This window comes from Cinclus cinclus, chromosome 9 (assembly GCF_963662255.1).
Source record: "Cinclus cinclus chromosome 9, bCinCin1.1, whole genome shotgun sequence".
NCBI classification, from domain to species: Eukaryota; Metazoa; Chordata; class Aves; order Passeriformes; family Cinclidae; genus Cinclus; species Cinclus cinclus.
Window position 1 is genome coordinate 7,426,560 of NC_085054.1, and position 27,685 is coordinate 7,454,244.

General features: G+C 51.7%; 3 protein-coding genes across 5 annotated transcripts; all 3 read right to left on the bottom strand.

Annotated features, from left to right (window-relative positions):
- Positions 1-11,270: 11,270 nt before the first annotated feature.
- HOXD8 (homeobox D8) lies at positions 11,271-12,685 on the bottom strand. 3 transcript variants are annotated; one of them, XM_062498430.1, is made up of 3 exons: positions 12,563-12,685; positions 12,136-12,283; positions 11,271-11,566 (listed from the first exon to the last, which is right to left on the bottom strand). In XM_062498430.1, exons 1-3 carry the CDS (start codon positions 12,683-12,685, stop codon positions 11,271-11,273), a joined length of 567 nt encoding a protein of 188 aa, XP_062354414.1. The 3 variants fall into 3 exon arrangements, with proteins under 3 accessions (XP_062354414.1, XP_062354413.1, XP_062354412.1); XM_062498429.1 differs by having other exon boundaries at positions 11,271-11,563; positions 12,136-12,685; XM_062498428.1 differs by having other exon boundaries at positions 12,136-12,685.
- A 2,815-nt stretch (positions 12,686-15,500) lies between these two features.
- HOXD9 (homeobox D9) lies at positions 15,501-20,000 on the bottom strand. The gene is made up of 2 exons (XM_062498221.1): positions 18,573-20,000; positions 15,501-17,984 (listed from the first exon to the last, which is right to left on the bottom strand). The coding sequence occupies exons 1-2, from the start codon at positions 19,264-19,266 to the stop codon at positions 17,743-17,745; spliced, it is 936 nt and encodes a 311-aa protein (XP_062354205.1). The 5' UTR covers positions 19,267-20,000; the 3' UTR covers positions 15,501-17,742.
- A 169-nt stretch (positions 20,001-20,169) lies between these two features.
- On the bottom strand, positions 20,170-25,941 carry HOXD10 (homeobox D10). Its single transcript, XM_062498220.1, has 2 exons — positions 25,034-25,941; positions 20,170-23,629 (listed from the first exon to the last, which is right to left on the bottom strand). Exons 1-2 carry the CDS (start codon positions 25,773-25,775, stop codon positions 23,352-23,354), a joined length of 1,020 nt encoding a protein of 339 aa, XP_062354204.1. The 5' UTR covers positions 25,776-25,941; the 3' UTR covers positions 20,170-23,351.
- Positions 25,942-27,685: the final 1,744 nt, after the last annotated feature.

The window sequence follows — 27,685 nt, forward strand, 5'->3', positions numbered from 1 at the left end:
TTTCTTGTTAATTACTTTCTATGATTTTGCGGGTTTTTTTAAGTTCTGCCCACTCTAGATAACCTTCATAGCCTTTGAGAGTGGGTTAATATCAGCATTTTGGCATCAAGCACTCCCTTACCGAACCTTTCCTTTTATCTTCAATTTTTATTGCAAGAAATGCTTTTATATTTATCTGGGGGAAAAAAAAAAAAAAAAAAAAAAAAAAAAAAAAAAAAAAAAAGCGCTTATCTCCATGTAAGAAATCCCATGAAATTCGGAAATCTCGGACGGAGAGCAGCCGGCTCATGCCGCCGCAGCCACCTGAGCTGTACCTGCCCGTTTCCCCGGCAGAGCTGCTCCGGAGGGGCTGGGGCGCCGAGGGGAGGCTGATAGCGGAGCGGACTTACTGCGCTCCCCCCGCGGCCTGGGGGACCCGGGAGCAGAGGTGCCTGCACGGTCGCATTCCGCCGACGGTTCCCTGCTAACACTTTCCCGATTACTGCTTCCAGGAACGAAAGCATCTGCACTTGTATGCTCTTAAACTAATTTATGGTGGGAATTATATTTTGGCTTGTCAACTCTCAAGCCATAAAACAAAGTTTATTGGAATCACGTGCTTCTAAATAGCCACTCAGGACTTATCTCTGTGGAGCCATAAATAACCTTCAGCTTTAAACTTTTATTCGCTAAATAAAGGTTCTCTGAATCTGTCCTATAAAACGGGACCGGGGCGAAATAGCGGGGATGGATGGAAGTTCAGCTGCGCGGCTTTATGCCGGCCTTTTTTGAGGAGCGTGTTTTAGGAAAAGCTGCAAAGGGGACTTAGCACTAACAAAGTGCTTTTGGGAAAGAAGACGGGCGTGTTTTCTGCGGATACCCGTTCAAACCTTTCTTTATAGCTCTTAGAGTACAAAGAAGCCCATCTTTAGGAGGAAGGGAAAAAAAAGTCCCACCAAATTAAAAAAAAAAAAAAAAAAAGCCAAAACAACTGAAAGATGGAACCTTTTCTCCCTTCCCTGGGTGTTTGTGGCGTTTTGGTGAGGTTCCACTTCAAAACGGTTTTGTGTCATTCATCTCAAAACTTGGGAGAGCTCTGCCAGGGACTGCAGGTTCGCCGGGCACCAGAGGGATCTTTGTAAGTGACCAAACTGCTGCGAACAGTGAGGGCACAGGGCTTCGGAAAGGGAGAAAGTGTGAAGCCCGCCACAATGAGATCTTTGAGGAATGGAAGTTTCAGGACGGTTATAAAGCAATAAAAGAGCCCTGGTGTGAAGGGAGCAGGGTGTGAGTTAGCAAATGAGAATTTCAAGGAGCCCGAGCACAGGAAGTCAAATGTCCCTGGCAGTCACACAGCATGAAGAACACCGGGCATCAGCTCCCAATCTATCATGGCTGAGGACGTCGGAGCGGCCAGCAGCTCCTGGCGCATCCCGGGAAGGGCTCGTACCTTCTCCAGAGGGCGGGGAGCTGTGTCAGCCCCTCCGGGGACCGGCCGCGTGCAGAGGGGACACGGCCACTCGCCCGGCCCGCGGGGGAGAGTGCGCCTCCGCCCGGGGGCTCAGCTCTGAAAAACGAGCCAAAAGCAGTTCCTTGCTGGGTGGTGGCACCAACTGGGTTGTGCCTGTTTAACACCAGAGTCTGCTATTACTCGGCCATTTCCTAACGCATCTAGCTACACAAGTATGAAGTCACCCAAAAGGGCCAGCTCAGCTCTCGCTATATTCTCCATACAGCTCCAGTCACAGCTGAACAATTCATTTTCCTTCAGACAAGAGACATCCCGAGATCCTACCCTGCACCTTCTTTATGATCCGGAGTGGCTCTGCATTCCACTATTTTTCTCGCTCTTTGCAAGACCTTGTTCTCAAGGCATTGCCTTCATGATTTTTTAGTGGCCTAAGCTGTGGAACAGCCCTTTCCTCCTCCCCTGCTCAGGACAGCTGACAGGGACAGTGCATGAGGTGGCATTTCAGACACAGTGCATGATCTGAGAAGCTTTATCAGACCCAGGGGCTCCAGCCAGCCAGCCCAGAGTGAGGTGTGGGCTGTCTTGAATGGGGCTGACTTCGGGGTCTCTTTAGCTGGTGCATGGCCTGTGCTCCCAGTCCTGGGCAGGCAGAGGGACAAGCTCCCTGGAGCTCCCTGAGCCTTGCTCAAGCACCTGGGCCTGGCCACAGAGGGCCCTGGATCAGGCTTTGTGGTAGACTCCAGCTATTCTCCTGCCCAAACACATCACCCTCACTGGGCTCTGGAAGAAATGCTTCAGCAGCAGACAGCTGCAGGAAGCCAAAGGGGCCATACCTGGAAAGGGGCAAGAAAAGGCTATGTACTGCGACATGAGGGGTAGGGTGTAATGAGAAAGTGCAATAAAATGTGGGGAAAATAATTTGGGACAAGAACTACCATGCAGAGTCAAGTGTGTTTGCCCCAGGCCTGGAACTGAGTGCTGAGTATGGCAAAGGTCAGGTCCCAGGGAGCCAGGCCCATGGGAGGACTCCTGTACTGTGCCAGTGCAGGGAGCATCACATCCCTCCCGGAGTGTCTGTGATCACTTCAGCTTTCTTGGGCAAAAGGAGGCCATAGTTTGGAGATGAGAGACCGCCTGGCATGTGCAGGAGGAGAGGAGCTGTGGCAAGGCAGGTGGCGTGGCAGTCAGCCTGCAGCATGTCAGCCCCTGGAAAACGGGGTGGCTCGGGCTGGGCATGTGCTTCAGGCACATGTGTCCAGGACACGGGGGTTGTGAAGGGTGAGGCTGTGAGATAGTGAGGAATTGATGATTGAGATACAGCTCCCTCTCATTTAAGGACAAGACTAATGTTTCAGTAACTGAGTAATTCTAGCCATGAGATTTTTGAAGTGGGAATTAGAACGATTTTCACATTTCCTATTCTAAAATGCAGATGTGAAAGTTGACTTTGAAGCTCTGGCCAGTTCATTCTCTAGGCTTTTATGCGAGTTTTCATATTTGGAGCTGACGATCTGGAGACAGATAAGAGGTGTAATGAAATAACACAGTAACAATTGGCTTCCCTCTGGTAATTGTGATAAAGAGGTTGGGGCAGTTTCATCACACGCGTATACTGCCATCACTCTCAATGATGCTTGACAGACATGACGACCGACATCCTACCCCGAGGACCACACTGACAGAAAATTACAGGCTCCATCGCTGACTTTGAAGACCTACTAAGCACCTTGATAGCGTCCAACGAACTGTGCCCCTCTGTTTTTATCACAACCCCGACTTTTCAACAGTCACCTCGTCGCCCATGCCCTCGCGGAGCAGGATGTGGGCATGCAAAGGCCCCTGCCTGCAGCAGCCCAAGCCCGCAGGCAGATCCGGTGGCAGCAGAGGCCCGGAGCGGGCAGGGCGGCGTCGAGCCGCGCCTCAACATCAAACGGGGGCAGCGGCGGCGACACCTCAGGTCCGCGGGGGAACAGGGCGAGGAGTGCGGGGCAGGGAGGGGAGGCCGGGGGCCGTGGGAGCGTCTCGCCGGGGTAGGCACGGCCCGTGGGGGTGGGTGCCGCCAGGGTCGTGTCCGGGCACGGCTGGGGAAGGTGAAGCCTGCAGGCAACAGGTGAGGCGGAGGCAGGGAGCTCTGCCGGGCCCCGGCATGCAGGAGGCGAGGGAGGATGTGCGGGGGCCGGGGGCTCTGCCCGCGGGAAGGGAGCCGGCGGGAAGGAGGGTGCTCTGGCGCCCGCATCAAAGGAACAGGGAGGGAAGAGGCGGGTGCTCCACATCAAAGCGCGGGCTGGTGACCGGGAGGGCAGCGGGGCACACGAGGGGAGCCCCGTGGCGCTGCGGGTTAGGCCGGGTCTGCGGACCCGGGCGAGACGGGAGATCGCGGCGCTGAAGGGAGTGGAACAACCGGGTCGCGGCTTGAGACGCCCGAGGAGGGCGGTGGAGCCCCGCCCATGTCCCCCGCCCGCCGGCGGGCCTCTGCCGTGGGCCGGGGGGCGGCAGGGTACGGGTCCCGAGGCCGGCGGCGGGGCGGTGGGCTGCTCGCCCCGCGGAGGGGAGAGCGGCCAGGCTTGTCCTACAGCGCCTTCTCCTGGAAGAGGCCGTGGAGACATAAGGGCTGGTGGCCGCGGCCGGGGCCTGTCGCGCCCCCGGCGGTCGCTCCACGGCCCGGCTCGGCGGCCCCGAGGGCGGGAGCCGCGGGCAGGTGACCGCGTCCCGGTCCGTCGGGGCGTGCGCCCACACGCGGACAGATGCGGCGGAGCCGGGCCACGACGGCGGGGCCGGCGGGCGGCTGAGGTGATCCCCGCCGCCCTGCGCTCCCGCAGCTCCAGCTCGGATGGGTCCCGGCCTGCGGCGCTGGGCAGGCGCTGCCTCCCCTTCTCGCCGCCCCCTCCCCCGCGGGTGATGGGAGGCGAGTGCTGAGTTTGGGCAGAGCCTGCTGCCGCTGAATGCACTTTTATTGCCTCTTGTCTCTCGCAGAGACCCCTCTTCCTCGCCCCGCCCGGGCTCCGCGACCTGCTGCAATGTTTATTGTGCCTCATCTTTTCCTTTCGCTTCCTGTTTTTTCCTCTCCCGCTCCAGCAGCATTGAGTGCCGCACTGCAGTAGAGCAGTAAATACCTTTAACAGCTGCCTGCCAACCGAGGGGTGAAATACCGTCTTTGTTCGGATTTCTTTTTCTGTCCCAAGCGCTCATTAAACACCCCGTAGGAATTATATTTTTGGGGGAAACGAGAAAATGAATCGGCGGGATTTCCAGTTTTAAGAACGCAAAACCAACGTGACTTCGCCTAGTCTTATCGTGTTACCCGGCTCCGCAGTTCACATCGCCCCCTCCCTCCTTGCACCAAAGCCCTCCCAGACGCGGGGAACAGAGGCTGTACTTCTCTTCCAGGCAACCTGCAGCAGCTAAGCGGGAGCCAACCTGACTTCCCAAATGGCAGCCGGTGCCAGCGGTACCCCGGCACTGCCAGGGACACCAGGCTGCCGCTTCCTGCCAGCTGCTTGGTGATGGTGTTTTTATACTGCCCGTACGTCAGTAAAGGGTGCACTGGGAATCGGCTGTTTCCGTTCAACACACACACACACACACACACACACACACACACACACAAAAAAAAAAAAGTCATAAATTCTGTCGATCTCGTCGGAAAACGAAGCAAGTGCTAGAAATCTGACTATGAATCTTGTACTCCAAAAACTTCAGCGCACTAACACATCTATACCCATACCATGTTTTATAGGATATAAAAATGCAGTCCTCATATGTGTTATATATAGATAAACACTGTATATAAATATATATATATGTACCATAGATACAAACGTCTATTTGTTATGAGTACTTACAATTCCATGGGTATGTTTAAAAACATAAACAGACTTATGTGTACTTGAATAGTTAGAATAAATAAATAAATAAATGCATACATACATCCGATAAGAAAAAGAATAAGAGCAAAAGCAAGCCAGGAAGGAAGCCATTTAGAAAAAAAAGCCGAACTCCCACATAAACCAATGGAATCATAAATGCATATGTGTATCCGTGTGTGTCAGCAGATGGACCCGCAGACACACACACGCACATTAGAATTCGTTAGAACATCCTGCTTTTGTTTTCTTCTTTTTCCCCAGGCTACAAATAATTTCAAAACAGCTCAAGGACGAGATTTTCCGAAGTTTTTTGAGAGATTTATAGTCAAGTAGCTATATTTACTGTGCCACCTAGGAGGGATTCTGGGAGTGAAACCTAACGCAGCACATATTTTCCACGTTACTCTTGAAGACTGGTGCTATGTTGAAAACGATTCGTCCCAAATAAACCCCAAGTCCCGCAGGAGCGCAGGGCGGCCGGCTAGTGCAAACAGGCAAAGCGCGGGGGACGGGGATCTTATGGCTTACTCTAGCGGGGATCGGGTTTAGCAGGTTGAGGGGTGCTCAGCGGTGGATTAAAGAACAATTTCTTCTGTGGGTTCAAAATATGTACTCGGGGCATGACTCGCACCTTTCCACCCTCACTGTGTGTTGTGTGGTCAGGCGTTCTGCTTTCCCGTTAATTAACTGGCTTCTTTTAACTGGGTAAATGGCGAGTGGGTGAATTCCTGCAGTGCAACAGCACGGTACACTGCAAGCACTGACCATCGATGTGAACGCCAGATACCAAACGGCGAGCTTTCTACCGTGCACTTACAGTCTGAATATGAAGATGAGATGAGTAAAACATATATACGTCCACAACAGCGTACTTCCGAAGAGTATGTGTTCTACAGAGAGAAATAGATGTGTAGATACGATATGTATGTATATAGGTAATGTAAATATGGATGCATATATGTATTGGTTAACGCAGGAATAGTTTACTTAAGTATTCTATCTCCTGGACAAATTTCAAAATAAACCCAAGGGTTTGCTGTTTGGTTTGTTTTTGAGAACTTGTCCCCCGTTTTGCCCCCGATGATTTCCACGTGGGATAGTAGCCGTACTGCGGGCGTGCGCTCCTGGCCGCGTCTCCGCGGTCGCCGAGTCCGGCCCGTGTGCTGCCCACCGAGCAGCTCGGAGCCGCAGCCCTGGCGGGACAAGGATGTGAGAAACGTCCCGGCAGGGCAGGCGAGGGCTCCCTGGGCTGGCCCCGGGCACAGCCCCCGGCTCGACCGGCTCGGCGGAGCCGCCCCGCGCCCTCCGCCCCCGCGGGTGCACTGACACCAATTCTCCTGCGAAAACACCTGTTAAGCTTTAAAGTTACTCGACCGCCCTTCCGCCGTGGGGAAAACAAAACTAGTGCATCACCACAGCACGCTTCAGGCTGGCAGGGGAAAAATAGTATCCCAAAAGCAAAGGAAATATACTGGAAGAAATCCCACCGGCAGGCGAGGCGCTGCCTGCGCGCACTGCGCCCTAGCCTTCCGCCCCTCACGGCGGAACACCGAGACATCGTGGCCCGCGGCGTATTTTCCGTGAGAGACGGCGCGCAACAGCTGCTTGCACTCTGCGGCATGCCCACAACCGCTATTAATAATAATAACACGACCGAAAATTACAATAGCAATAACAACAACAGCAATCATAGTGGTAAAAATAGCAATAGCAATACTAAAAGGAAGAAGAAGGGTTTTCGAGGGACAGGTGACGAAGAGGGATAGGAGGACAGGGGAGCCGGTGCCGTGCCGCATATCGCGGAGTACCGGCGACCAGCCCGAGGGGAGCTGAGTGCTTACCGGTTCTCGGCATTGCCCGCCTGCGGAGAAGCCCGGGGAGGGTCGCTGTAATCCATTTTGCACCCGCGTAGCAATCCGTGTGCCGGAGGAGATAGCGGCAGCGGGGGCATCGAGCGATGGGAGAAGAGCAAGGGCTGCAGGCGGCCCGGCGGCGGGCGCGGGTCTCCGCGCATCCCTCCGTGGGTGCGGGAGAACAGGCGGCGCGGGGCCGGGAAGTGTCAGTGCAGCGGCGACGGGACCGGCCGCGGGTTCGGGGGAGCGGGGCACAAACATGAGGGCGACTGCCATACACCTCAGCCTAGACAAAGGTTAGAAAAAGAGGGGCTGAGGCTCTCTGAAGGCAGAATGCAGGGGGAAATTCGCCAGGGAAATCAGGAAAAGGCCATGAAAGCGCTCGCTGCCTGCACATGACCAGCCGCAGCCAATGACGAGCCCAAATAGGTCATAAAAAGGTCTATTACCAAGTTGTAAATTTTCTTCAAACAAAAAGGAATTTACTGCAATTCCTTGCGGATTTTGCACATACTGCTTCCCAGCGCCATGTTTCTTTCGCCTGCGCGCTGCGCTTTTACTGAGGCTTCGGTCCCGCCTGCCCCCAGCCTGCGCGCCACGGGCGCGGTGGCGGAGCCCCGCGGGCACGGCCGGGACGCGGAGATGCGCGCGGGCCGCGGAGAGGGACAAGCGGTGGCGGAACCGCATAGCGAGGAGCAGGGCACTGTGCCGAAGGATCCGTTTCTTGCCAAACGAAAGGGGGCTTAACCCGCATCCCCACCCTCTTCTCCCACCCCTCCCAACCGCTCCGCAGGGCACTAAAAGGAACCACATCTGCTTTAGCGCCCACTACTGAAGCGGAAGCCGTCGCCGACATAAAAATAGTCCGAGCCTCTTCCCCATCCCGCAGTGCGCGATTCCCGCAGGTTGCGCCGGGCACTGTCACCGCGCCCAGCGCAGGCTGCCTCCGCCCCCGATAAAACCTTCCCGGGGCACCAACAGGGAAAATCCGTTTCCTAGAAAGTATTCTAAAAAAATTTAAATGGGCCCGTGTCCACAAGGAGTACTCGGCTCGGAGACGGAGTAGTGAGGATGTTTATTGCTCAAGTTTTGTCTCAGGGAATAGCCAGAGCCCTCAATCCGTGACCTCCGCGCTGATTGTAACTGCTAACAAAAGTGAACACGCCTAAAGATGTAGGATCGATGTTGGATATTTTTAACACGCTGCTTCAGGCAGTTGCACACCTTTAAATATTGCCTCGGCGGAGGCTATGGCAACTATTGCGGTATTTCTGCAGCCGTCACGCCCGCGCTGAGCTGCTTCTCAAGGGAAAGGAGAAATTCCGCGGAAAACAAAGGCGCGGTACATCCACTCTGCGGCCTCTCGCCGCTGCTCCCTCCGCAACCTGCGCGGCTACGGCTTTTCCTTGCCAAAAGTCCGACGGCTCCGATTTTACAGGGGATTCGGTGGCCGCACGAGTCAATTTCTGACTCCGTTTTCTTTTTTCTTAGCAAGTTTCCAAGTGAGACCGAGGGAGGGATTCAGATGCCAGGCCACGGGGGTAAATACCTTAACAACTACGGCGATGTTTTGTTTTTCTTAATGAGTAAGACAGGGGCGATTCCAGTTGCCACTAGGCCTTCGCCAATTTTGTGCGCTCAGGGAAGGCAGTTTTTGCCTGCGTGGCTGCGTTCCCAGTCAGTCCTAGGAGAGCGACGCTAACGGAAACTTCTTCAGGAATATTTTAATTTTATTCTTTGTCTGATAATTAAAAACAACTACCGCAGAGGCGCAGCAGCTTTTTCCCGGACAAATACTAGCCTAAAGAGTGCTCTGCTGGTGTGTGAAGGTCTTGGATGTGCCTTCGCCTCGCGGGCGGGCAGCCCGGGATGGCAGCGGGCGGCACCAGCGCGGCTTTCCCCGCAGCAGGGCCGCCGGAACCGTGTTGCGCCCAGCCTCCGCCTCTAGCGCAGCAAAACTCAGAGGCTTTTCCTGCCCGGAGACCTAATATGTCGGTCCCACTAGCACGAGTATTGTTTTGAAAAGCGAGGGGGTTTTGCACGCCTGGCCACCGGGTTACTTTAAGCGCGCAGCCCCCAGCCCCACATCCTCCCTTGACAGTAGGGATACCGGTGTATTTATGCAAATCCATGCAGCAAAAATGTTTACTTCACTGCTTCGTTGCAGCTTCCCCTTGTTTACAACCTTTAGCCAACTAGGCGATTAAAATAAAACCGAGAACAATAGCTCAGCTTGCTCGTGCCTCCCTCCAGAGCTGGCGCTTTGCAGCAGTGGAAACGTGCCTGCCTCGGTGGCGGGGAGCGGGGAAGAGGAAGGGAAACGAAATGAACCAAACCCGTCCTACGAGTCCCATGCCCGTGGACGGCGGTTCTCGCCGCGCCGGGTGTATTCCCGAGAGAGAAGCGGTGGATGCGGGAGAAGGGCCGAGCGGCGGGCGGGCAGAGCGGCGGCCGGCACCTCCCCGGGAACCTGGCTGTGATCTTCCGAGCAAGGCCTCGGCTCAGCCCCGGCCTCGTCGGGATCACGCTCATTTCTGGATTGATAATAGAATTATATGTCGTGTTTGTCGCAGTTTCTGGCGAGTCCATTCGATTTCCTTCACGGAGCCATTACTCAGGGGAGCGTCAGCCGGTAGGGAAAAAATGACGCAAAAATCTTGGTAGGGATTTATACCTCAGCCCTCGACCCTCTGTCTGCTGCTCCTAAAAAGGACTGCCCTGATACCGCATTCTGCGGGACCCCGCCTCGGAGTGGGAGCAAGAGGAGGGAGGAGAGGGAGAGAGAAATTAAATTGTTTTGTTAATGGCGGGACCTTTCCTCCCGTACTTGCGGGGACCGTGAGGCAGGCTCTGTCTTCTACCAGCTGCGGCCTCCGCTGGGAAACGCATCATATGATAATATTTAGGGGTAGAAAGGTCTTTCTCTCGGTCTACGCATGGTTTGGGACTCCTAAGAATTACAGCCCTCGAGAAACCCCCGCGCAACGTCGCAAAAGCTTTGTATTTCTCTGCTCGTCAGCCATCCTCGGGGGAGGCTCGGCCGGTTTTGGCCGTAGTTTGCGCGGCGGGGCTGGAAGCCCCGCACCGGTTGGAGCAGCCCTCGGGGATGGCGTGGGGCCGGGATACTCTCCGGGCTCGTCTCCCTCCAGCCGAGCTGGCAGCAAACGGCTCCGTAGGGCCAGGGCCGTGTTTGCCGGCAGCCGTCCCCTGCACGGCCGCCCCGCAGCCCGGGCTGGGGGGCAGGAGAAGGCGAAAGCAAGGCCCAGGAGCAGACATCGGGGGCTCCCCGGACCGGCCCGCAGCCTGCGCTCCGCTCGCAGGAGGGGCCGCGGTCCCCGCTGGCCGCTGTTTGGCCCACGGCCCCGCAGCGCTCGGGGCAGGGAGCGAAAAAAGCAGGTTTTGTGCACAACGTGCTATTCCCAGACCCCGCAGGAACACCCGGCATCGGAGGAGAGACGGAATGAGGGCGCCGGGGAGAGTTAGTCCCGACCAGCGGAAGCTCTGGAGGTCTCTTGAGGGGTGAATTACAAAAGGGATATAGGGATGCCGATACATTTTATAATTGAATAAATTCGGTTTATTTTAATCAAATATTATAGAAGAAGGTTAAATATATTCCTATGTTATTTTCTTCAAGATCATTAAATTTATTTAATTTATTCAACATAAGATAAAAACAAGAATTAAAATAGTATAAGTGCACTTGTCTTGATTAATAAAGCATTGTTAAATGTCTTACTTATTGATATTTATTATTTGGAAGTTTATGTCGTTTTCCACAATCACCGTCTTTTAAGATTGCAAATATATATATATATATATATATATATATAACTAGAAATTTATTGCTACAAACTCTGTATCACATTTGAAAAATAAGTAGACGAAATGTTAAATCTAGAGATCGTTCTGGATACGCTTATAAACAAAGTAAAAGCACAAACAAATGAAGCACCCGAAGCAGGGAAATGTCAAACGGAGGGACGTGGGGTCTCTCGTCCCACGACAAGATCAGGTGGAGGAGGAGTGGACGAGCCGAGATGTCGGGCTTCAGCCCTGGTTATTTTTGATTGACTTTGGCAAAGACATTTGGGGCAAAAATTAATTCGTCTGGCCTTCGGCTCTGTCTTCTTCCAGATCATGTGCTTCCTTTTTGGCCTCCCCTTCCTTTCCCTCCTGTCTGGAAGCGGGGAATTTGTCCTTGTTGTTCTCTTTTTTCCATTTCATCCTCCTGTTCTGAAACCAGATCTTTACCTGCCTCTCGGTGAGTCCTAGTGCATGAGACACCTCGATCCTTCTCTTCCTGGTCAGATAGGGGTTAAATAGGAACTCCTTTTCCAGCTCTAGAGTCTGGAATCGGCTGTATGTTTGTCTTCCTCTCCTCCTACCCGGCGCTGCTGTTTAAAACAAAAACATAGGGGTTTGGAGGTTGGTGTGGCCCTTCAAAACAAGGCGCAGGCAGGCAGGGAGGACACAGGCCCCTCCGGAATCCCTCGAGAGAAGCCACACAGAACCCGAGGGAGAGAAAGCGGAGGGCACAGAGGAGTCTAGAGCTTTGCACATGAGCGAGAGGAACACAGCGATAGTAAATTCACGAAGCGCCTCAGCTGTAACCCTCTACGGGGTTACTTCATCATCTCGTATACCACCCCCTTCCCGACCCTGCACCCTTCCCGTTCAGGCAGCGGAGACGGGAGACAAGCCAGCGTGTCAGCTGCGCCTTAGAGTCCGAGAGGCGTCTCAAAGGCTACTCCTGGGTTGGTAGCTCCCTGCTGCAGAAGTTTCTGCTTGCTCACAGCATCCCTATATTATCGCAAGCCACCGCGGTGATAGGAATCGCGGTGAGAGAGCTAGAGAGTGGGGGAGGCAGGCAGGGAGCGAGAGTCAGCGAGAAAGAAGCAGGAGGAGGAAAAGAAAGTTTTAAACTCAGACGTGAGATGGAAGCAAATTTTTGACTGCGTCCAACCTTGTGGTCTCATCCAGGGAAACATTTGAGCAGGAGACGAGCTCTGATTTAAGTGGTCTGGTTCCTCGCCAATATTAGCACTGGACGATTTACAGTCAGGATATTGTACCAGCTCGGCCTCTTGCTGTGTCGTAAAAATCTGCTGTCTCTGTAAGTTATCGTATCCGTAAAATTTAGCGGGCTCCCCGTGACAGGTAACCCCGCTGCAGGGGGCAGGAGGCGGAGGCGCGGCGGGGGGAGGAGGAGGCGGCTGGTAGGCGGCCGTGGGGCTCCCCCCGGCCGGGTGGTAAAAGTCCGCGGCCGCGCCGCCGCCGCCCCCCGCCCCGCCGGGCGCGGGGTGCGGGAAGCCGGCGGCGGCCCCGCCGTTCCCGTAGAGCAGAGCGGCGGCGGCAGCGGCGGCGGCGGCAGCGGCGTGCCGGCCGCTCACCTCGGGTGCGAAGTGACAGTCGTAGTACGGGGAATTGATGGCATCCCCCGCCGCCGCCGCCGCCGCCGCGGCCGCCGCCACCTTGTACTTGGAGTACAGCGGGTTGACAAAGTAGGAGCTCATCGGGGAGGGGGCAGCGGCGGGCGGGGGCTCGGAGCGCTGCTCACTCCGCCGCCGCCGCCGCCGGTGCCTCTACGCCGCGCTCATGTCGCCGCCGCCGCCGCCGCCGTCGCTGGCCCGTGCGCTCCCCGCTCCTGCTCTCCGTGTATGTGGTGACCAGGACTGGATTATAATCGCTCCCAAAATGACCTGCCTCACTGCTTTTACTATTTCCTATTAGGCACACAGCAGCCCGCGCACGCATACACACACACACACACACACACACACACACACACGCTCATGAGCTCAGGGGGGACTTTTGGCTTCAGTTTACATGTGCCGCTCCTCGGGCAAGAAAAAAACTCGGCCCAGCCCTGCCCGGATCCACCCCGGCCGCGGCACCCCCGCTCCCCCCTCCGGTGTGCGCTCGCTAGGAGCCGCTGAAACCCCCGCCGCGCAGGGGCGAGGCGGCCGCGCAGATCCCGCGCGATAACCGCGGGCGCGCTGCCCGGGGCGACGCCGCCCGGCTCGCCCAGGCTGCACTGCCCGGAGCGCGGCCTGCACCGCAAGGGCAGAGCCCCTCAGAGGGAGCCGATGCCCATCGCAGGGTCTCCGGGGTGTAGGCGAGGGCAGTGGGGTGCCCGTAGGGCGGCGGTGTGCAGCGGCCGGGCCCCCTTGCCAACGGGCCCTCCGGGTCATTTCCTTCCAGGCGAGCGGATCGCTGGGAAATGAGACGCACATTTACCCTTGACGCCTTGCACGCATGGCTGAGGCTCCAGGTTAATTGATACTTAATGGAAATCATGCCTATGAATATACTTTCCATCATTTCACCCTTGGTGGACGTCATTACCGAGGGAAAGGGGCGGGGGGGAAATAAAAATGTGTAGGTGAACGGTTAGCACTGCTCGGGGACTCGATCCGAAATAAGTGAGCCCTGTTCTCCGGGAGGAAGGAAGGAAGAAATGCGCTGCCCAGCAGGCTCGGCGCTGCCCCCGCTCGGGCCGGCCACCCCCGCTGGCCCCCGTGCCCCAAGAAGCGTCGTCTCCAGTCCCCTCTTTCCCGCTTCGTCCTGCAGTGGAAATCAGCTTTTCGGAGAGACACCCTCAGGAGCTGGAGTCCGCCCTATTTTAGAGAGAGACGAAAAATGTAGGTGAAATATAATACGGGCCGGGCCAGAGCCACGTGCGACCGTCTGATGCGAACTGACAAAAAAATACTTGTGGTTACATAAAAGGCATCTCAGGCTCCTTCCCCCTCACACCCTGCTCTTCCACCACCCCCAGGCTTCCATGCCGATTAACTCGCTTTGTCTCGCTGGCCAGCCGGGCTGCCCCACATGTGAACACCTCGACGGGCCCCGTGCCCGCAGTGACACCCTCGCCTGGGCAGAGGTCCCGGGGCCCACGCATTCAGGAACTCGCGGCCGTTTAGGGACCCCCGCGCAACCCATGGAAAGGCCGGGGAGGCAGGCAAGGCGGGAAAGGCCCGGGGACACACACGCACACACGGACAGACAGCAGCAAAAGCCCTTCTCCAGAGACCATCAGGAAGGCAGGAGGCCGGGCCTGGCAGTGGGTGAGCGGCAGCACGGAGACACTGCCTCACCCAGCGGAGGGGCACAGAGCGGCAGCGGCTGCTTCCCGCATCCGCGGCGGACACCCCCGCCCCTTGCTCCTGTGCATCACGCCAGGGCGTTAATTGCGCGGGGCCATGGCCGTTCCCCACGGGACCATCACCGTTCCCCACGGGGCCATCACCGATCCCCACGGGGCCATCGCCGTTCCCCACGGGGCCATCCCCGATCCCCACGGGACCATGGCCGTTCCCCACGGGGCCATCCCCGATCCCCACGGGACCATCACCGTTCCCCACGGGGCCATCCCCGTTCCCCGCGGGACCATCCCCGTTCCCTACGGGGCCATCCCCGATCCCCACGGGGCCATGGCCGTTCCCGCGGGCGCGCAGAGCGGGGCGCGGCGGCCGCGCAAGGGTGGAGCGCGGGCGCTCTCTGGCGGTGCGCTGCGGCAGCGGCAGGCAGCGCCCACCGCCCCGCGCTGCCCGCGCCCCTTCGGCCCCGCCGCCTCGCCAGAAACTCCAACTCCAGCTGCGGAACGCCGGAGGGGCCAGTGTTGCCCGATTCTTCCTTTGCTTTCTGGTTTTGGGTTGGTTTTCTTCAATTTTCTTTCTTTTTTCCTTTTTATTTCCTTCCCTCTCTCCGCACAACCCCCCCCCCCCCCCCCCCCCGCCCCGTTAAGTTTACAGTGCCATTTTCTTAGCACATTTCGGTGGCCCTCTTTTATTTTTTTGCCAAAGCTATAATTAACTGCATACAAAGAATGCGCCTCGTTTACACATGGCAGCCAGGAAAGAAGCCGGAGCTTTGAAGACGACTGCTATCGCGTTTTCGATCATGTTTCCCCACATATTACACCACGAAATCTCCATGTGTGGTAGTTTCAGAGTTATACATTTTTGTATTGAAAATGTTATTTTGTTTGCCCGTGCTTTTATGTACTTATGGATTGATTTATGTAAACGAAAGTAAAGATGAATCTTTGTTCACCCCTCCTTCATAACACGTGCCTGTGAATTATTCGGTATAATGCGTGTGCACGAGACTGTGCATATGTGGAAATATATACTAACACAAGCAACGGGTAGGAATTAAATTATTCTGTTTGACACTAAAAGTAATTTCCATAGATGAACTGCGTTTCATCGATCGAGACGATCTGTTTTCTTTCTGCCATTTTGAAACAAACGCACGCAATATTAAAAACAGGTAAACAAAAGAAAAATAGATGTACAAGGTGAAATGTGTCAATCGGCATGATATAAAATATTTCAAAGATGGTGTGGGCTTGGTGAAAATGTCTTAACAGAGCTTCTGCTGGAATGAACACAATGCAGTTTCGTGTACAAGAATACTGTTTATATTTTGTTACAGATCACCCCCTCCCCCTATGGGCATTTGCAAAAATATTGAGGCTGGCATCATAGGATTCATTGCAGTAGAATATCCAATAAAATACATTTCAACAAATAAGCGGACTTCGTAAAATCTCTGTTTCATGACCTTCAGGTCTTTTTTCAGTCTGTTGCCTTGGCCCAACGCTGACATACTGAAATTTATAGTCCATGGTTTTAAGACCTAGTTTGTCTGCATTTTTTTTTGCCTTTTTTCCCCCCTAACAAACACAAACATCAAAATAAGGTGCTTTCAAAGAAAAGTGCCATAGCATATCGTAAACTCATTAGGTCCAGACGTCTAGCCATCTCAATGGTTTTATTATACCACGGTTCTTCCTGTTTTAAAAGAATTATAGGTATCTTCTCGACAATGGATGGGAAGCAATGCAACACCTTTTCCTGGCAGTGCATGCTTTTGCTTTCTTTTTTTTCTTTTCTTTTTCTTTTTTTTTTTTTTTTTTAACAGAGGTAAAAAACATTAAACACCAGGTCTCTCAGCTCTCCCCTTAATCTTGAATTAACCGAACTGCTCGTAAATATTTACGGGTCCTTCATTTTAATGGTTGCTCTTTAAACAAAGCATTTTTTACAATGAACTTCATCTCAATTATCTTGATAAAGTCATGTGTGTTTATAAATGCAGAAGGCATGAGGCGCGTTGCTAAATGAGCTCTCGCCAACAAAGCCGAACGTTTGGCAGCAGCTCCAGAGCTCCCAGTTAAAATAGAAACGACCCACCAGGAGAAAAAAAAATAGAATAAAAAACATGTTTAACCGAATAGGCATCAGTGTGTTTCCTTGGCTCCTGAGGAGCGGTGCGGAAGTATTTCCTAACCCATCCCAGGGGATCGCCGGTGTTTCCAACAGCGCTGGTACCTGAGGCCCGCGCACCTACCCGGCCGCTCCGCGCTGACCTCCGGCAGTAAATGTCGCTCAGGGAGGACGGGAAGGTGCCGGGGGCGCTGCTGGCCGGCAGCTCGGCCGGCCTTTGGCGCAGCCCCGGGCCGGACGCGCTCGGCCCGCGGGGGCCGCTCGGGGGATGCGCGGCGGGGCCGGCGGCGCAGGGCGCGTCGCGAGGGGCGCACAGATTTCTCCTCTCACCGCAGCGCTGTCGTTCGGTCACGGCAGACTTTATTGGGTAATAACTGACAACAATTACAACAGGTCCGCAGCTCGAGACACGGAGTGGTTAATGAATACAACAGTCACCGGGGGCAGGGACGGCAGCTAGCCGGGGGACCGGGAGGCGTCAGGCCTATGGCGAGCGGCTCCGAGGGTGAGACAACCTCCTAACAGTGCACTAAAGGGGGGGAAGCAGCTCGTGGCCTCTCTGTGGCATCTATTGCGAAGGATTCAGACCTAGAAAGCAGAAGTTTGGGGAAAGATTTCCTCTTAGTAGGTCGTGGACAGCGCAGCAACCCCCATTGATTTAAGCGACTGTAATTTAATATATATTTTATTACCATAATTATAATTGATTTCCTTACCTTTATTTTGTCAAAATAACTATCTAGTCTACATCACTTTTAAGAAACATGTCGAACAATTAACATCAGATAGAGTTTCCAAAGCTAACGTGCACTCACAATATTGTGATCTAAATGGTCTGGGAGGGAGAAGGGGAGTATCAAGAGACTCTGAAAAACACGTTGTCGAGCAAGACAAAATTTCCTGCGATACCTGACACAGACCACGTTTCACTTCTACAAAAAAAAAAAAAAAAAAAAAAAAAAAAAAAAAAGAGAGAAAGAGAAAAAAAGATTGATGTAAAGTCCCTGGGGTGGAGTGGTGCAGGAGGCAGGAGGAGGAGGAACGGATGGGGCCTAAGGGTGCAGAGGAAGAATAAAACCAAACCAACACAAATAAAAAAAAAAAAAACAAACAAAACAAAAAACAACAAAAAACCCCAAACAAACAAACAAACAAAAACCACGGACAAACACAGACAAAAAATAACACCCCCACACAACCGAACAAAAATGAGCAGCCACAGCCCAAAACAAAAAAAAAACCAAAACCCAACAACCAAAAACCCACACACCCCCGATAAAAATCCAAACTCAAAAGTAAATCAATAGTCCCCCAACTGCATTTCTGCCCCAGCGTTAGTCTCCTTTATTGCCTTTCTCCTTGTTCATCTTTTTCATTTTCATTCTTCTGTTCTGAAACCAGATTTTGACCTGTCTCTCTGTGAGGTTTAAAATCCTAGCTACTTCGTAACGGCGGTCTCGGGTGAGGTACATGTTAAACAGAAATTCCTTTTCCAGTTCCAGAGTTTGATACTTTGTGTAGGGACAACGCTTTTTCCTCGTTGAACGAGCGTGGATCCAGTTTGCTGCAGGGTTATCTAGAAGAAGGGAGGTATATAGGGAGCGGGAAGTGGTGGGGGGGGGGGTGGAGAGAAAGGTCGTTAAATTAATTTAACGAAGGATGGACTGTTTTCACAACTTTGGAAGAATTATCATAAAAGCCTTAATGCCCCAGTCTGTTTACTGTACAAATGATGTCTTGATGGTAGGTGGTTATGTGGAGTCTTTTATGGGTGCTTGTTGCTGCTTGCGCTGGGGTAGGCGTCTAGACGTTTTTATAGGTTAGTAAAACTATCAGTTTTGCACATTCGAGCCTTACAGGTTTCGGCAGTAAATCAAAGGGGCAATTTCTTTCTTTCTTTCTTTCTTTCTCTCTCTCTCGCTTTCTTCCTTCCTTCCTTCCTTGCTTGCTTCTTTTCTTACTTTCCTTCCTTCTCTCCTTCTTCCTTTCTTTTTCTCCCTCTCTCTGCACCTTTTCCTGTCTCTAGTCCTCTCTGTCTCTCCCACTCCCCATTTTTTTAAATTTAATTTTTCTTTCTCTTGTCTTTCTTTCTTTCCTCCTTACTTTTTCCCCTTTTAAAAATTTCTTTCTTTTTTCTTCTTCTTTTTTTTTTTTTTTTACTTACTTGGGTCTAGTTGCTGCTGCTTCTCCTCTTTCAGATCGCTGCTCGGGCTGGGGTTGTGGCTGCAGGCGGCGGGGTCCTTGGAGCTGCCGGCAGGCGCTTTCTCCCGGGACTCCTGGAGGAAGGAGCTGCACGTGTACTCGGGCACACCGATCCCCTGGGACTCCCGAGACGAGGAGCACTCAGTCCTTTTGGAGGAGGAGGAAGAGGAGGAGGAAGACGAGGAGGCGGCTGCTCCCGTCTCCGGCTTTATCCCGTAGTGGCGCCCGTTGGAGGAGCCGGAGCTGGACGCGGAGCCGCCGCTGCTGCTGCCTCCGCTGCCTCCGCTGCCTCCGCTGCCTCCGCTGCCTCCGCTGCCTCCGCCGCCGCCGCCCGGGAAGCCCGGGAAGGGCTCGATCCAGGAGCGCACGTAGCGGCCAGCGTCGGCTGCCCCTAAGTGGGGCTGGTGCATGTAAGGGTGGTAGATCCCGGTCATTGCCGCAGACGGCTGATGGTGAACAGTGGACCAGGAGGTGGAAAACACGGTGGATTTTGGTGCAAAGCTACAAGAGGAAAAATCTGAACCCTCTGCAACACCTGATGGCCTGGAGGTCGCACTGTGACCTCCCTGGACGAATCTACTCCCATAAACTTCTTCGCTTTCATGGCCTATGAGAGAATCGACATAATAGTTACTTATGGTGCCACTAGACGACATTTTAGGCTCCCCTCTTAGTCATATAAAAGGTTACACTGTTAACTGTATATGATACCCTCCCGGAGAACAATCGTAGTATTTTGCAGACTGCAACCCTCAACCATTGGTTGCGGAGCCCACGTGATCATATTTACCAATACTGCGAGTAAATCAATCCGCTAAACTGGGGCTGCTGTGATTAAAAAAAAAAAAAAAAAAAAAAATCATCATCAACAAGGTCCCCGCACGGCGCGCCGCACCGCCTGCGCCCCCGCACCGCGCCGGGGTGGCCCTGCCCTGCCCTGCCCTGCCCTGCCCTGCCCGTCCTGCCCTGCCCGTCCTGCCCTCCCCTGCCCTCCCCTCTTGCCTGCCTGCCCTACTTGCCCTCCGCCCTGGCCTCCTGGGTGCCCTGCCTGCCTGCCCGGGGCGCGCCGGGCGTGGCCGCGCTGGCAGCCCACGGCCGCGGCGGGTGCGGACTATTTCTTCACCTTCTTCGAGCGATTTCTGCCATTCATTTCTTAATCAATGAGAGGCAGGGTGTTTAAATAAATCCAACAGTCTTGGCTTGCTAATCACACTCCAAGCTGCTGAGGGAACCCGCTGGGAAAGGGGGATTCTTGCCTGTAAAAACAAACCATCGCAAGCTGGGACTGTAACGACTTCTCATAAAACAGGAAAATGTTACAGTAAAAGCACATTGCGGTACTTCCATATTTCAGAGCGTGTGCGGGTATTATTATCCGCTCCCACCACCCCCGGACGGAAAGTTTCCATGGAAAGGATACACTTTTTAAAAGAGATGCCCGTCGTGTTGTTTTAAAACAGGTGGAAGACCTCTGTAATGATTTTATGCCTTTCAATAAAAATTTTATGAGGTGTATTTGATTATAGATTAATGTGTCCCTAATAAAATGGACGGATGGAAACAGCAAAGCCTGTGTCTCCGAGCACAACTGACGTGTGGCTGAACACATGCTCCTCTATCCGCGGAACTTTGGGGCTACACAGCCTTAACACAGCCCCCCTCAAGCGGGGCCCGGGAGGGACGCGGGCAAAGGCAACCCGGAGGAGCTGGCCCGGCCCCGCAGCTCCCCGGGCAGGCTCCGGCCCGCGGAGGGCGCGGGGCTGTCGCTGACCCCGGCTCGCAGGCAGAGCTGTCTCCTCCGCCCCTAGTTCAGGGGGAGCCACGTTCAATGCCTACGTGAGATTTTTTTTTTTTTTTTTTTTGTCCGCTTTGCTTTCTTTTCCATGCCTTCCCTCCCCACCCTTCCCTCCCGGCCTGGTTTTTGTTGCCCGAGCGTAACGATGCCCCGTTAGTATTGAAAAGTGGATTACCCATGGTCGTCTGCCCACGCCTGCTTCCCCGGGCGAGGGACGGTGGCTGTGTCGGGATCTGGAGGAAACGCAGAGAGTTAGTGGCGAGCCCGCAGCACAGCCCGCCGGGGGCACGGACAGCAGCGCTGGGAAAACACTTCCTACTCGCGGGCCGTTATGAGGAAGGGACTGAAATTCCTGTTTATTTAATGATTTATTGCTCTCCTAGGTTGTTTTCTTCCTTTTTTTCCCCCTTTTTTTTCCCTTTTTCCCCCCTTTTTCCTTTACCTTTGTTTTTGTTTTTTTACTTTTTAAAATTTATTTTTGGTGTTTGACTTTAGCATTTTCTTCTGCGATTTTATTATTTCTGTGACATTGTTCTCTAGAAGCAGGGTTTGTGGCATGGCGAAGAATTGACCCTCACTTCAAACAGATATAAATTGGCAAAACAGGCAGATTAGGGTGAGCCTCCTTTTTAAACATAGGTTAAATTCTTGGTATGGAGCCAGCTATTTGCTCCCCACTGCCGAAACTTCTCGGGTGGTGTAGCGAGTATCTGTAAAGAAAAAGAAAAGGCCGTGCAAATGTATGCAATATTTAAGGAGTTGGGGTTGTTTTGTTGGTTTGGGGGTTTGGTGGTTTTTTGTTTTGTTTTGTTTTGTTTGTTTGGGTCTTTTTTTTAAGCATCGTTTTGCTGTTTGTTTTCGAAAGCGGAACAGGCACAAAGTACCTAGGTGCAGCTTCAAAATGATCATGCCTTAGTTTGAGGAATATATAAGCTCTTCCCTATGAGTAAATGTGCACACGAGGAAGTACTGGCTTAAATTAAATATCAGCGACGAAAGACCAAACGGAATGCCACCAACATGGCGAGCATTATGAGCAGTATCTGTCACCAAGTCGCACAATATTGGCACTATCTTGAGTTTAATTTCTTGATTTAGAAACAGCTTAGGGGAGAAATGGGCGTTGATTGTGAGCAAGCTGCTTTCCCAGCGAGAACAGTAGCCACGCTACTTTTCCAGTACCCGTTTGAAGGTGAAAGTATGCCCAAGTATTTGCACTTCAATTTGAAGTCATGTTCATTTGCAAGCTATTTGCAGTTCTACTAAGTATATCTGCTCACACGGGCATTCATCCGCTCTCAGCACACACGCCCTTCCTCAGCTGCCAGCGCAGAGCCCTGCTAATACAATTTTTCAGCTATGTGCAGAAAGGGTTAAGAGTCGTGAACGTCATTAGCTGGATGTATGCTACTAAAATGGAATTGCGCGAAATAAAACGATCTCTGAGCAAACAGAAACGGTACAGGGTGACAAAAGTGGGTCTGAAGAGGCTGGTGTACTTTTGTAAGCACGCCTGGGAGGGTTTCTGCTCAAAAAACAACCAACCTCGCCAGATGCTGGGAATATTTTGAGGGAATTTTTTTTCCATCCACGGTCTTCTGAAAGCTGTTGAGCCGACCGAAAACCGAGCTCCTTAACATTTAGTTATGTTCAGCTTTGCATTTATTATGGAGGGGGTTTGTTGGTTTTTCCTTTTTTTTTTTTTTTTTTTTTTAGCGAGCAAAGACACGAAATCAAAATCTGCACATTGAAAGCACGCAGTGAGTGATATTTTTTAAATCAACATACGAGCATCAAATAAAACGACACACATATTCCTGACAGCTTGTAGTAGAAAGATATTTTTATCACTTACCATTTACGAGTTGTACGAGTTGATTGGATGAGGATGTCCAGTTTAGGTCATAATATTTTACAACATTTTTTATCTGTTACCTTTTTTCTTTTCTTTTTTTCTTTTTCTTTTTTTTTTTTTCTGTTTGTTTGGGTTTTTTCTTTTTTTTTTTTTCATTCAGTTTGTCAGACTGCGAGCATCACACAACATTTTATCAATTAATCAGTTGTTTACAGAGACATTTATAAATTAATTAGCTTTACATCATTTCCCGGCCCAGTCTCCACCCCACCCCTTAGGAAAAAAAAAAAAAAAAAGGAAAGGGAAAAAATGGAGGAAAAGAAAGAAAGAATGCCAGGCAGACACACACAAAGACCAGAATATGGTAAAAAAGATATACCAGTCCAAAAAGTTGTTGATAGAGAAAGATCAGGAGACCAACCTGCATCCGTGCTTTTAAACATTTGCAGAAAACCAAAGGAACCGCAGTAGTTTACAGAGTTTATTGCATTATACATGCAAACAGAACATGCACAAGAAGGACAATTTGCTGCTGAACGACTACTATTCCACATATGCACCACAAGGAAATGTCTACAATGGAGAAGAAGGAGATATTCCATTTTACGAAGGACAATCTCTAAGTTCATTTGAGAGGATAGTTACATTATAATGTGCTTCTCTTTCCCCCCGCCCCCACAGTTTCCCCCCGCTCTTTTTCTGAAAGTATTGAATGTACTCAAAATGTTATGGCCCGTGTAACAGCCCCACATAAATACCATTTTGTTAGTAAAAACATGAAAAAGTCACATTGCTTGGATGTTCGACAGTTCCAATAAGTTAAGACCAAATGATAATATTCAATAATAGTTACCCTGCATTACGATGAGAACAAAAATAAATTACACGTGCTAGGTTTTATATATACTCATCATAGTAATACATATTCACTTGCAGCGCTAAAAGAAGGACGAAGAGTCACATTCTATCAGAAAACAAAACAAAACAAAACAAAACTGGAAAATGCCGGGTTTTGCCAGAGTCTCTCCTGCCTTTATCAAGTGGTGGTGTTGTGCCCATTCCTCACTGGTGCCCCCCCCCGGGGTTAGGGTTTAAGAGAAGGTCAGATTAGCGGTCAGTTCCCGGATTCGGTTCTCCCTGCTCATCTTCTTGAGCTTCATTCTGCGGTTTTGAAACCAAATCTTGACCTGCCTGTCAGTGAGGTTTACGCTCTTACTGATCTCTAGACGGCGCTCTCGAGTGAGATACATATTGAATAAGAACTCTTTCTCTAATTCCAGTGTTTGGTGTTTAGTATAAGGACACCTCTTCTTTCTGCCACTCTTTGCAGTTAGCCAATTGCTTGTTGGAGTATCAGACTTGATTTCCTCTATCAAAATCAAAGAAGAAGAAGAAAAAAAAAATCAAAAATACCTCAGACTGTTAGAGTGTACCCTTGGCCATGACCCCTCCTCTGCAGCGTCTGGCAGATATGGTGGATGTGGGCATTCAGCACCGCTCGGGTGAGGTGTGGGCTCGGTGAGGGGACCTGCTGCCAGCCTGGGCTCGCCTGTCCCCAGCACGGCACCCTGCCCTGCGGCCACCCCGCTCTCCTGCTCCTGCCAGTAAGGGTCTCTCAAGTTTTCGGCCGGCATTTAACATTTCAACCACATTTAACCTGCCATCCGCCCCATGGACACATCTTAACGGGTCTAGCCTCGCCATGGCCGACTCGGGCTCCCACGACAATTGCAACGGAAATATTCCAATTACAAAATAGTCTCGCACTGTATTTTGAAGCGGCATCCCCACACACATCAGCTGTATCACGCAAGCACACCTACAAACACATATAGACATTTCCCAGACAAAATGCTATGCAAGAAATTACGACCCCCTGTCTTGGATTTTTTTTTTTTTTCATTTTCCTTTTAGGTTTTCTTTTCCCCACCAGAAAGAAATGTACCCCACATGAAACTAGACCTGGGCTACTAAATATAATTCAGATAAAGAAATTCTCAATGCACACAGAGGGTAAAAATCGACCTAGAGGTTGCAAAGTACATTTTGATATCAGAAAATTTCTCGTTTTCTGATTCTTTGATACACGCCGTTCGAAAGAAAGGCGTTAGTGCACGTTAAAAGGGAAAATAATTTCAGAGAGCCACCACTTCCAGCTTTCAAAAGCATTTCAAAATACTGGTGCACTTTTGGAGACCAGCCCAAGGTTATCTAAAGCACCACATTGAAATATTCCACCCTTGGACCAGGCAGATAGCGGGCTGCTGCTTTCATTGTGCATTTCTTTGCAACTTTACCCAGCCTGCTCGCACCTATTCCTCACCTATTTTAAGAGGATCGTAATTAACTTTAAATGCAATCAAACCACAGTAAGGCTCAGTGGAAAAAAAATAAATTAAAGAAAAAAAAAAGGCGAAATACTACGAGAGAAAAGTTGAGCTGCTCGTATTTTACAACCTCCAGACCTGCTTTTTTTTAGAGGTATGGGGCTGCTTTTGGCTGCTGCAGCGCATTACGGAGCACACGGCTATATTCCCCGCATCACAGAGGCTGTCTGCGTGCACGGGAGAGGCAGATCTCTACGGAAAATCTTTGGACCGTTTTGTGTAGCATTTTTGCCTGCCAAAATCTTCAGAGAGACAGCACCTGCAGCCCGATACTCCTTAGCATTAAATGTGATGGCTGTGATGCTCGTTAGTATATTCGAGCGTGCTTTATGGTGCTGGCGTGTTGGAGTTACACCACGGCACGGCTTAAACTCGGTAATACAGACCTTTACTCTCCTTCTCCTGGACTTCTGGGCTGGACACGGAGCCTTCGGGCAGACAGCTCCGCTCCTCTTGCAACGTGGACTTGGGCTCGGGACTTTCCACTTGAGAGACTTTAGCGGTGCTGTCTTGGTTGTTCGGGTTTTCATTCATTTTCTTTTCCAGCTGAAGTTGAGCAGATATCTGCGGTTTGGAGCTGCCGCGAGGGTTTAACTGTAACATTACAGTTGAACTCGTTTCAGGGCTATTATTGTACTCTTGGGTTTTCCCAGTGGCGTAGGTCTGGCTCAGTCTAAAATATCCTGGGACAGGAACCTCGGGGTTCTCAATGGGGCATGATTCAGACACCAGCCTCTGGTAGGAAGGGACGTCTGCAGAAATGAGTTTGGATCTCTTATCGGAATACATGCAGCAATTGCTTTCTTCTTTAATATTTGTAGTGAAGGAACAAGTGGGGACCTGCTGTGTAACAGGTTGCTCTATTCGACAAGATCTGTTCGGGTCTGTCCAAGTGTCTACTTGAGGTATATAAGGATGTACATTCATACCCATATTTTGGTGATTAACTTCTCTCTTAGCCAGAGACGGAAGGAGTCCACAGGTTTGCATCCCATACGTCCCAATGTCTGTGCTAGGTGGCATATACATGCTGGCGCTGTTGGAGTAGAAACTGTCACTCCTGCACGCACTGATGAGAGAATCTACTAAAAAAGTATTAGCGGCAGGAGAGCTGTTGGGAAAGGACATTTTGGGGCGGAATTTGAGGAAGAGAGATTGTGTCCTTTGTAGGCTGACATCTCTAGGAAAACATTCCCGTGTAATTGCGGATGCCTCCGCGCGACCACATGACAGGCGGGCCAATGGCAGCTCCCGCCGCCCCGCGCTCCGCCGCCCCGCCGCTGACGCGCCCCGCCGCGCCGCCCCGCCGCGCCCCGCCGCGGTCAACAGCGCCCCCTGCTCCGCCGCGCCGGCACCGCACCGCGCCCGCGCTGCGGCACCGGCCCGGCCCGCGCTCCCCACACACACACACACACACACACACACACACACACACACACACACACACACACACACACCCCCGGCACCGCGCAACCCCCGCGCCCGCGCAACCCCCGCCAAACCGCGCCCGCCCGCCGCGGCTCCTGGGAGAGCCCCCGCCGCTGACAAGCGCGGGGACAAAAGGTTGCGGGATTTATTAATGCGTATTAAGGAGAATCAGGGGCGATCAATAAAAGCCTCATCTACATTCTCGGGCTACTCGGTAATTTTCTTGCTTCTGAAGCTTTTTCGAGAGTTATACCCTCTGTTGCCGCGCACGGGAAGATGTTTTATTAACAAATCAATCGAGACTTTGTAAAGGATAAGATTAATAGTTAAGATTTAGCATAATGGCGTTCGCGTTATGAATTATTGAAAATTATACTATTGATTTTTTTCCTAGCTGCTAACCGAGAAGGTCAATTTTTGTTTTAACACAAATCGTCAAATATTAAAAGGTGGACTTTTGTCATAACTCGAATTTTATGGGGAACCTACATTCCTAAAATTATTTTACAATGCTCTCTCCCGACCGCCTGGGGAAGGGGAGGAAAAAAAAAAAAGTGGGTTTTTTAACTTGCCCTGCAAACCGAAAGCATCAAAAGGGTAATTTCTCCTGCTTAGTATTGCTCATCAAAAAACATACAGAAACTTATATCCTCACTGCAACTCCTTTAACTCCTTTAAGCAACTTTTTCTATCTTTTTCTGGTAAGAATGATAAATGCATCTGTATTATAAAACAAACAAACAGCAAAGAAAGCAACCAACAGAAGGCAACAGTAACTGTCTACACGGCAGATCACAGTTTTCCGTCCCAACATTTTAAACGTGTTTTATTGTTTTTCCTCCCACTCCTTACCCGTATTTGCACCCGCAGCTACTACATTTTAAATAGTGGCGGTAGAAACTGTTTATTACTCTTTATCGTTTCACTTTACTTTCTCTCTCTCTCTTTTTTATTCTTTTTTTTTTTTCTTTTCCAACTGGAGTATTTCTTATGTGGGACTAACGTTGCCAAGGACCCTCATCCACACAAAGTGAACTTGTTGATAATTTTTGTTTGGGACTCACTCGCCTGTTTATTTTGGGCCTTTCTGCCATCAAAACACCCTTTCAGATCCCCAAGAGCAGGCAGCACGTGAAAAGATTTTAAAAATTTTAAACGCGCTAATCGCACACTCACAAACATGCGTTTTCCACCAGCGTGGATTTGAATTTTCCTCTGTTTCCTGGCATTTGGATGTTTTTGTACTTTGCCGTACACTTTAGACCGCTGGAAACAATAAGCCCATTTAAAATTTCGCGGTGGCAATGAGACAGACCTTTTAAAACCTTATCGCAGCTGTTCAAATACAACATCATTGTCAGGTTAAGAGCCACTGTCTTTTATAGCCGCAGCCTCCAGCTCCCGGGTTGCCGGAGAGTTTCAATATTACCTTCGTAATATTCGCTGCTCGCAAGCTCTTTCGGCAGCATCCCCTGCGCCTGGCGCAGCCCCTGCCCTCCCCGGGCACGCTTGGCCGGCGCTGCGGCGCGGTGGCCACGTAAGATCATGATCAGAGCCATGGCTAACACTCGCCCGCGCCGGGGAAGAAGCCGCGGAGGAGCCCACGACGC

What these genes read in the sequence shown, in the direction of transcription:
- HOXD8 (XM_062498428.1), bottom strand. Translation starts at nt 12,685, where the DNA reads ATGAGCTCCTACTTTGTCAACCCGCTGTACTCCAAGTACAAGGTGGCG. An exon ending in TCCCTGGATGAGACCACAAG is followed by an intron (nt 11,567 to 12,135) that starts GTTGGACGCAGT and finishes TGTTTTAAACAG; the next exon opens with CAGCGCCGGGTAGGAGGAGA.
- HOXD9 (XM_062498221.1), bottom strand. Translation starts at nt 19,266, where the DNA reads ATGTCGTCTAGTGGCACCATAAGTAACTATTATGTCGATTCTCTCATA. An exon ending in GCAGCAGCAACTAGACCCAA is followed by an intron (nt 17,985 to 18,572) that starts GTAAGTAAAAAA and finishes CCCTTCTTCTAG; the next exon opens with ATAACCCTGCAGCAAACTGG.
- HOXD10 (XM_062498220.1), bottom strand. Translation starts at nt 25,775, where the DNA reads ATGTCCTTTCCCAACAGCTCTCCTGCCGCTAATACTTTTTTAGTAGAT. An exon ending in CCAGGAGAAGGAGAGTAAAG is followed by an intron (nt 23,630 to 25,033) that starts GTCTGTATTACC and finishes TGATTTTGATAG; the next exon opens with AGGAAATCAAGTCTGATACT.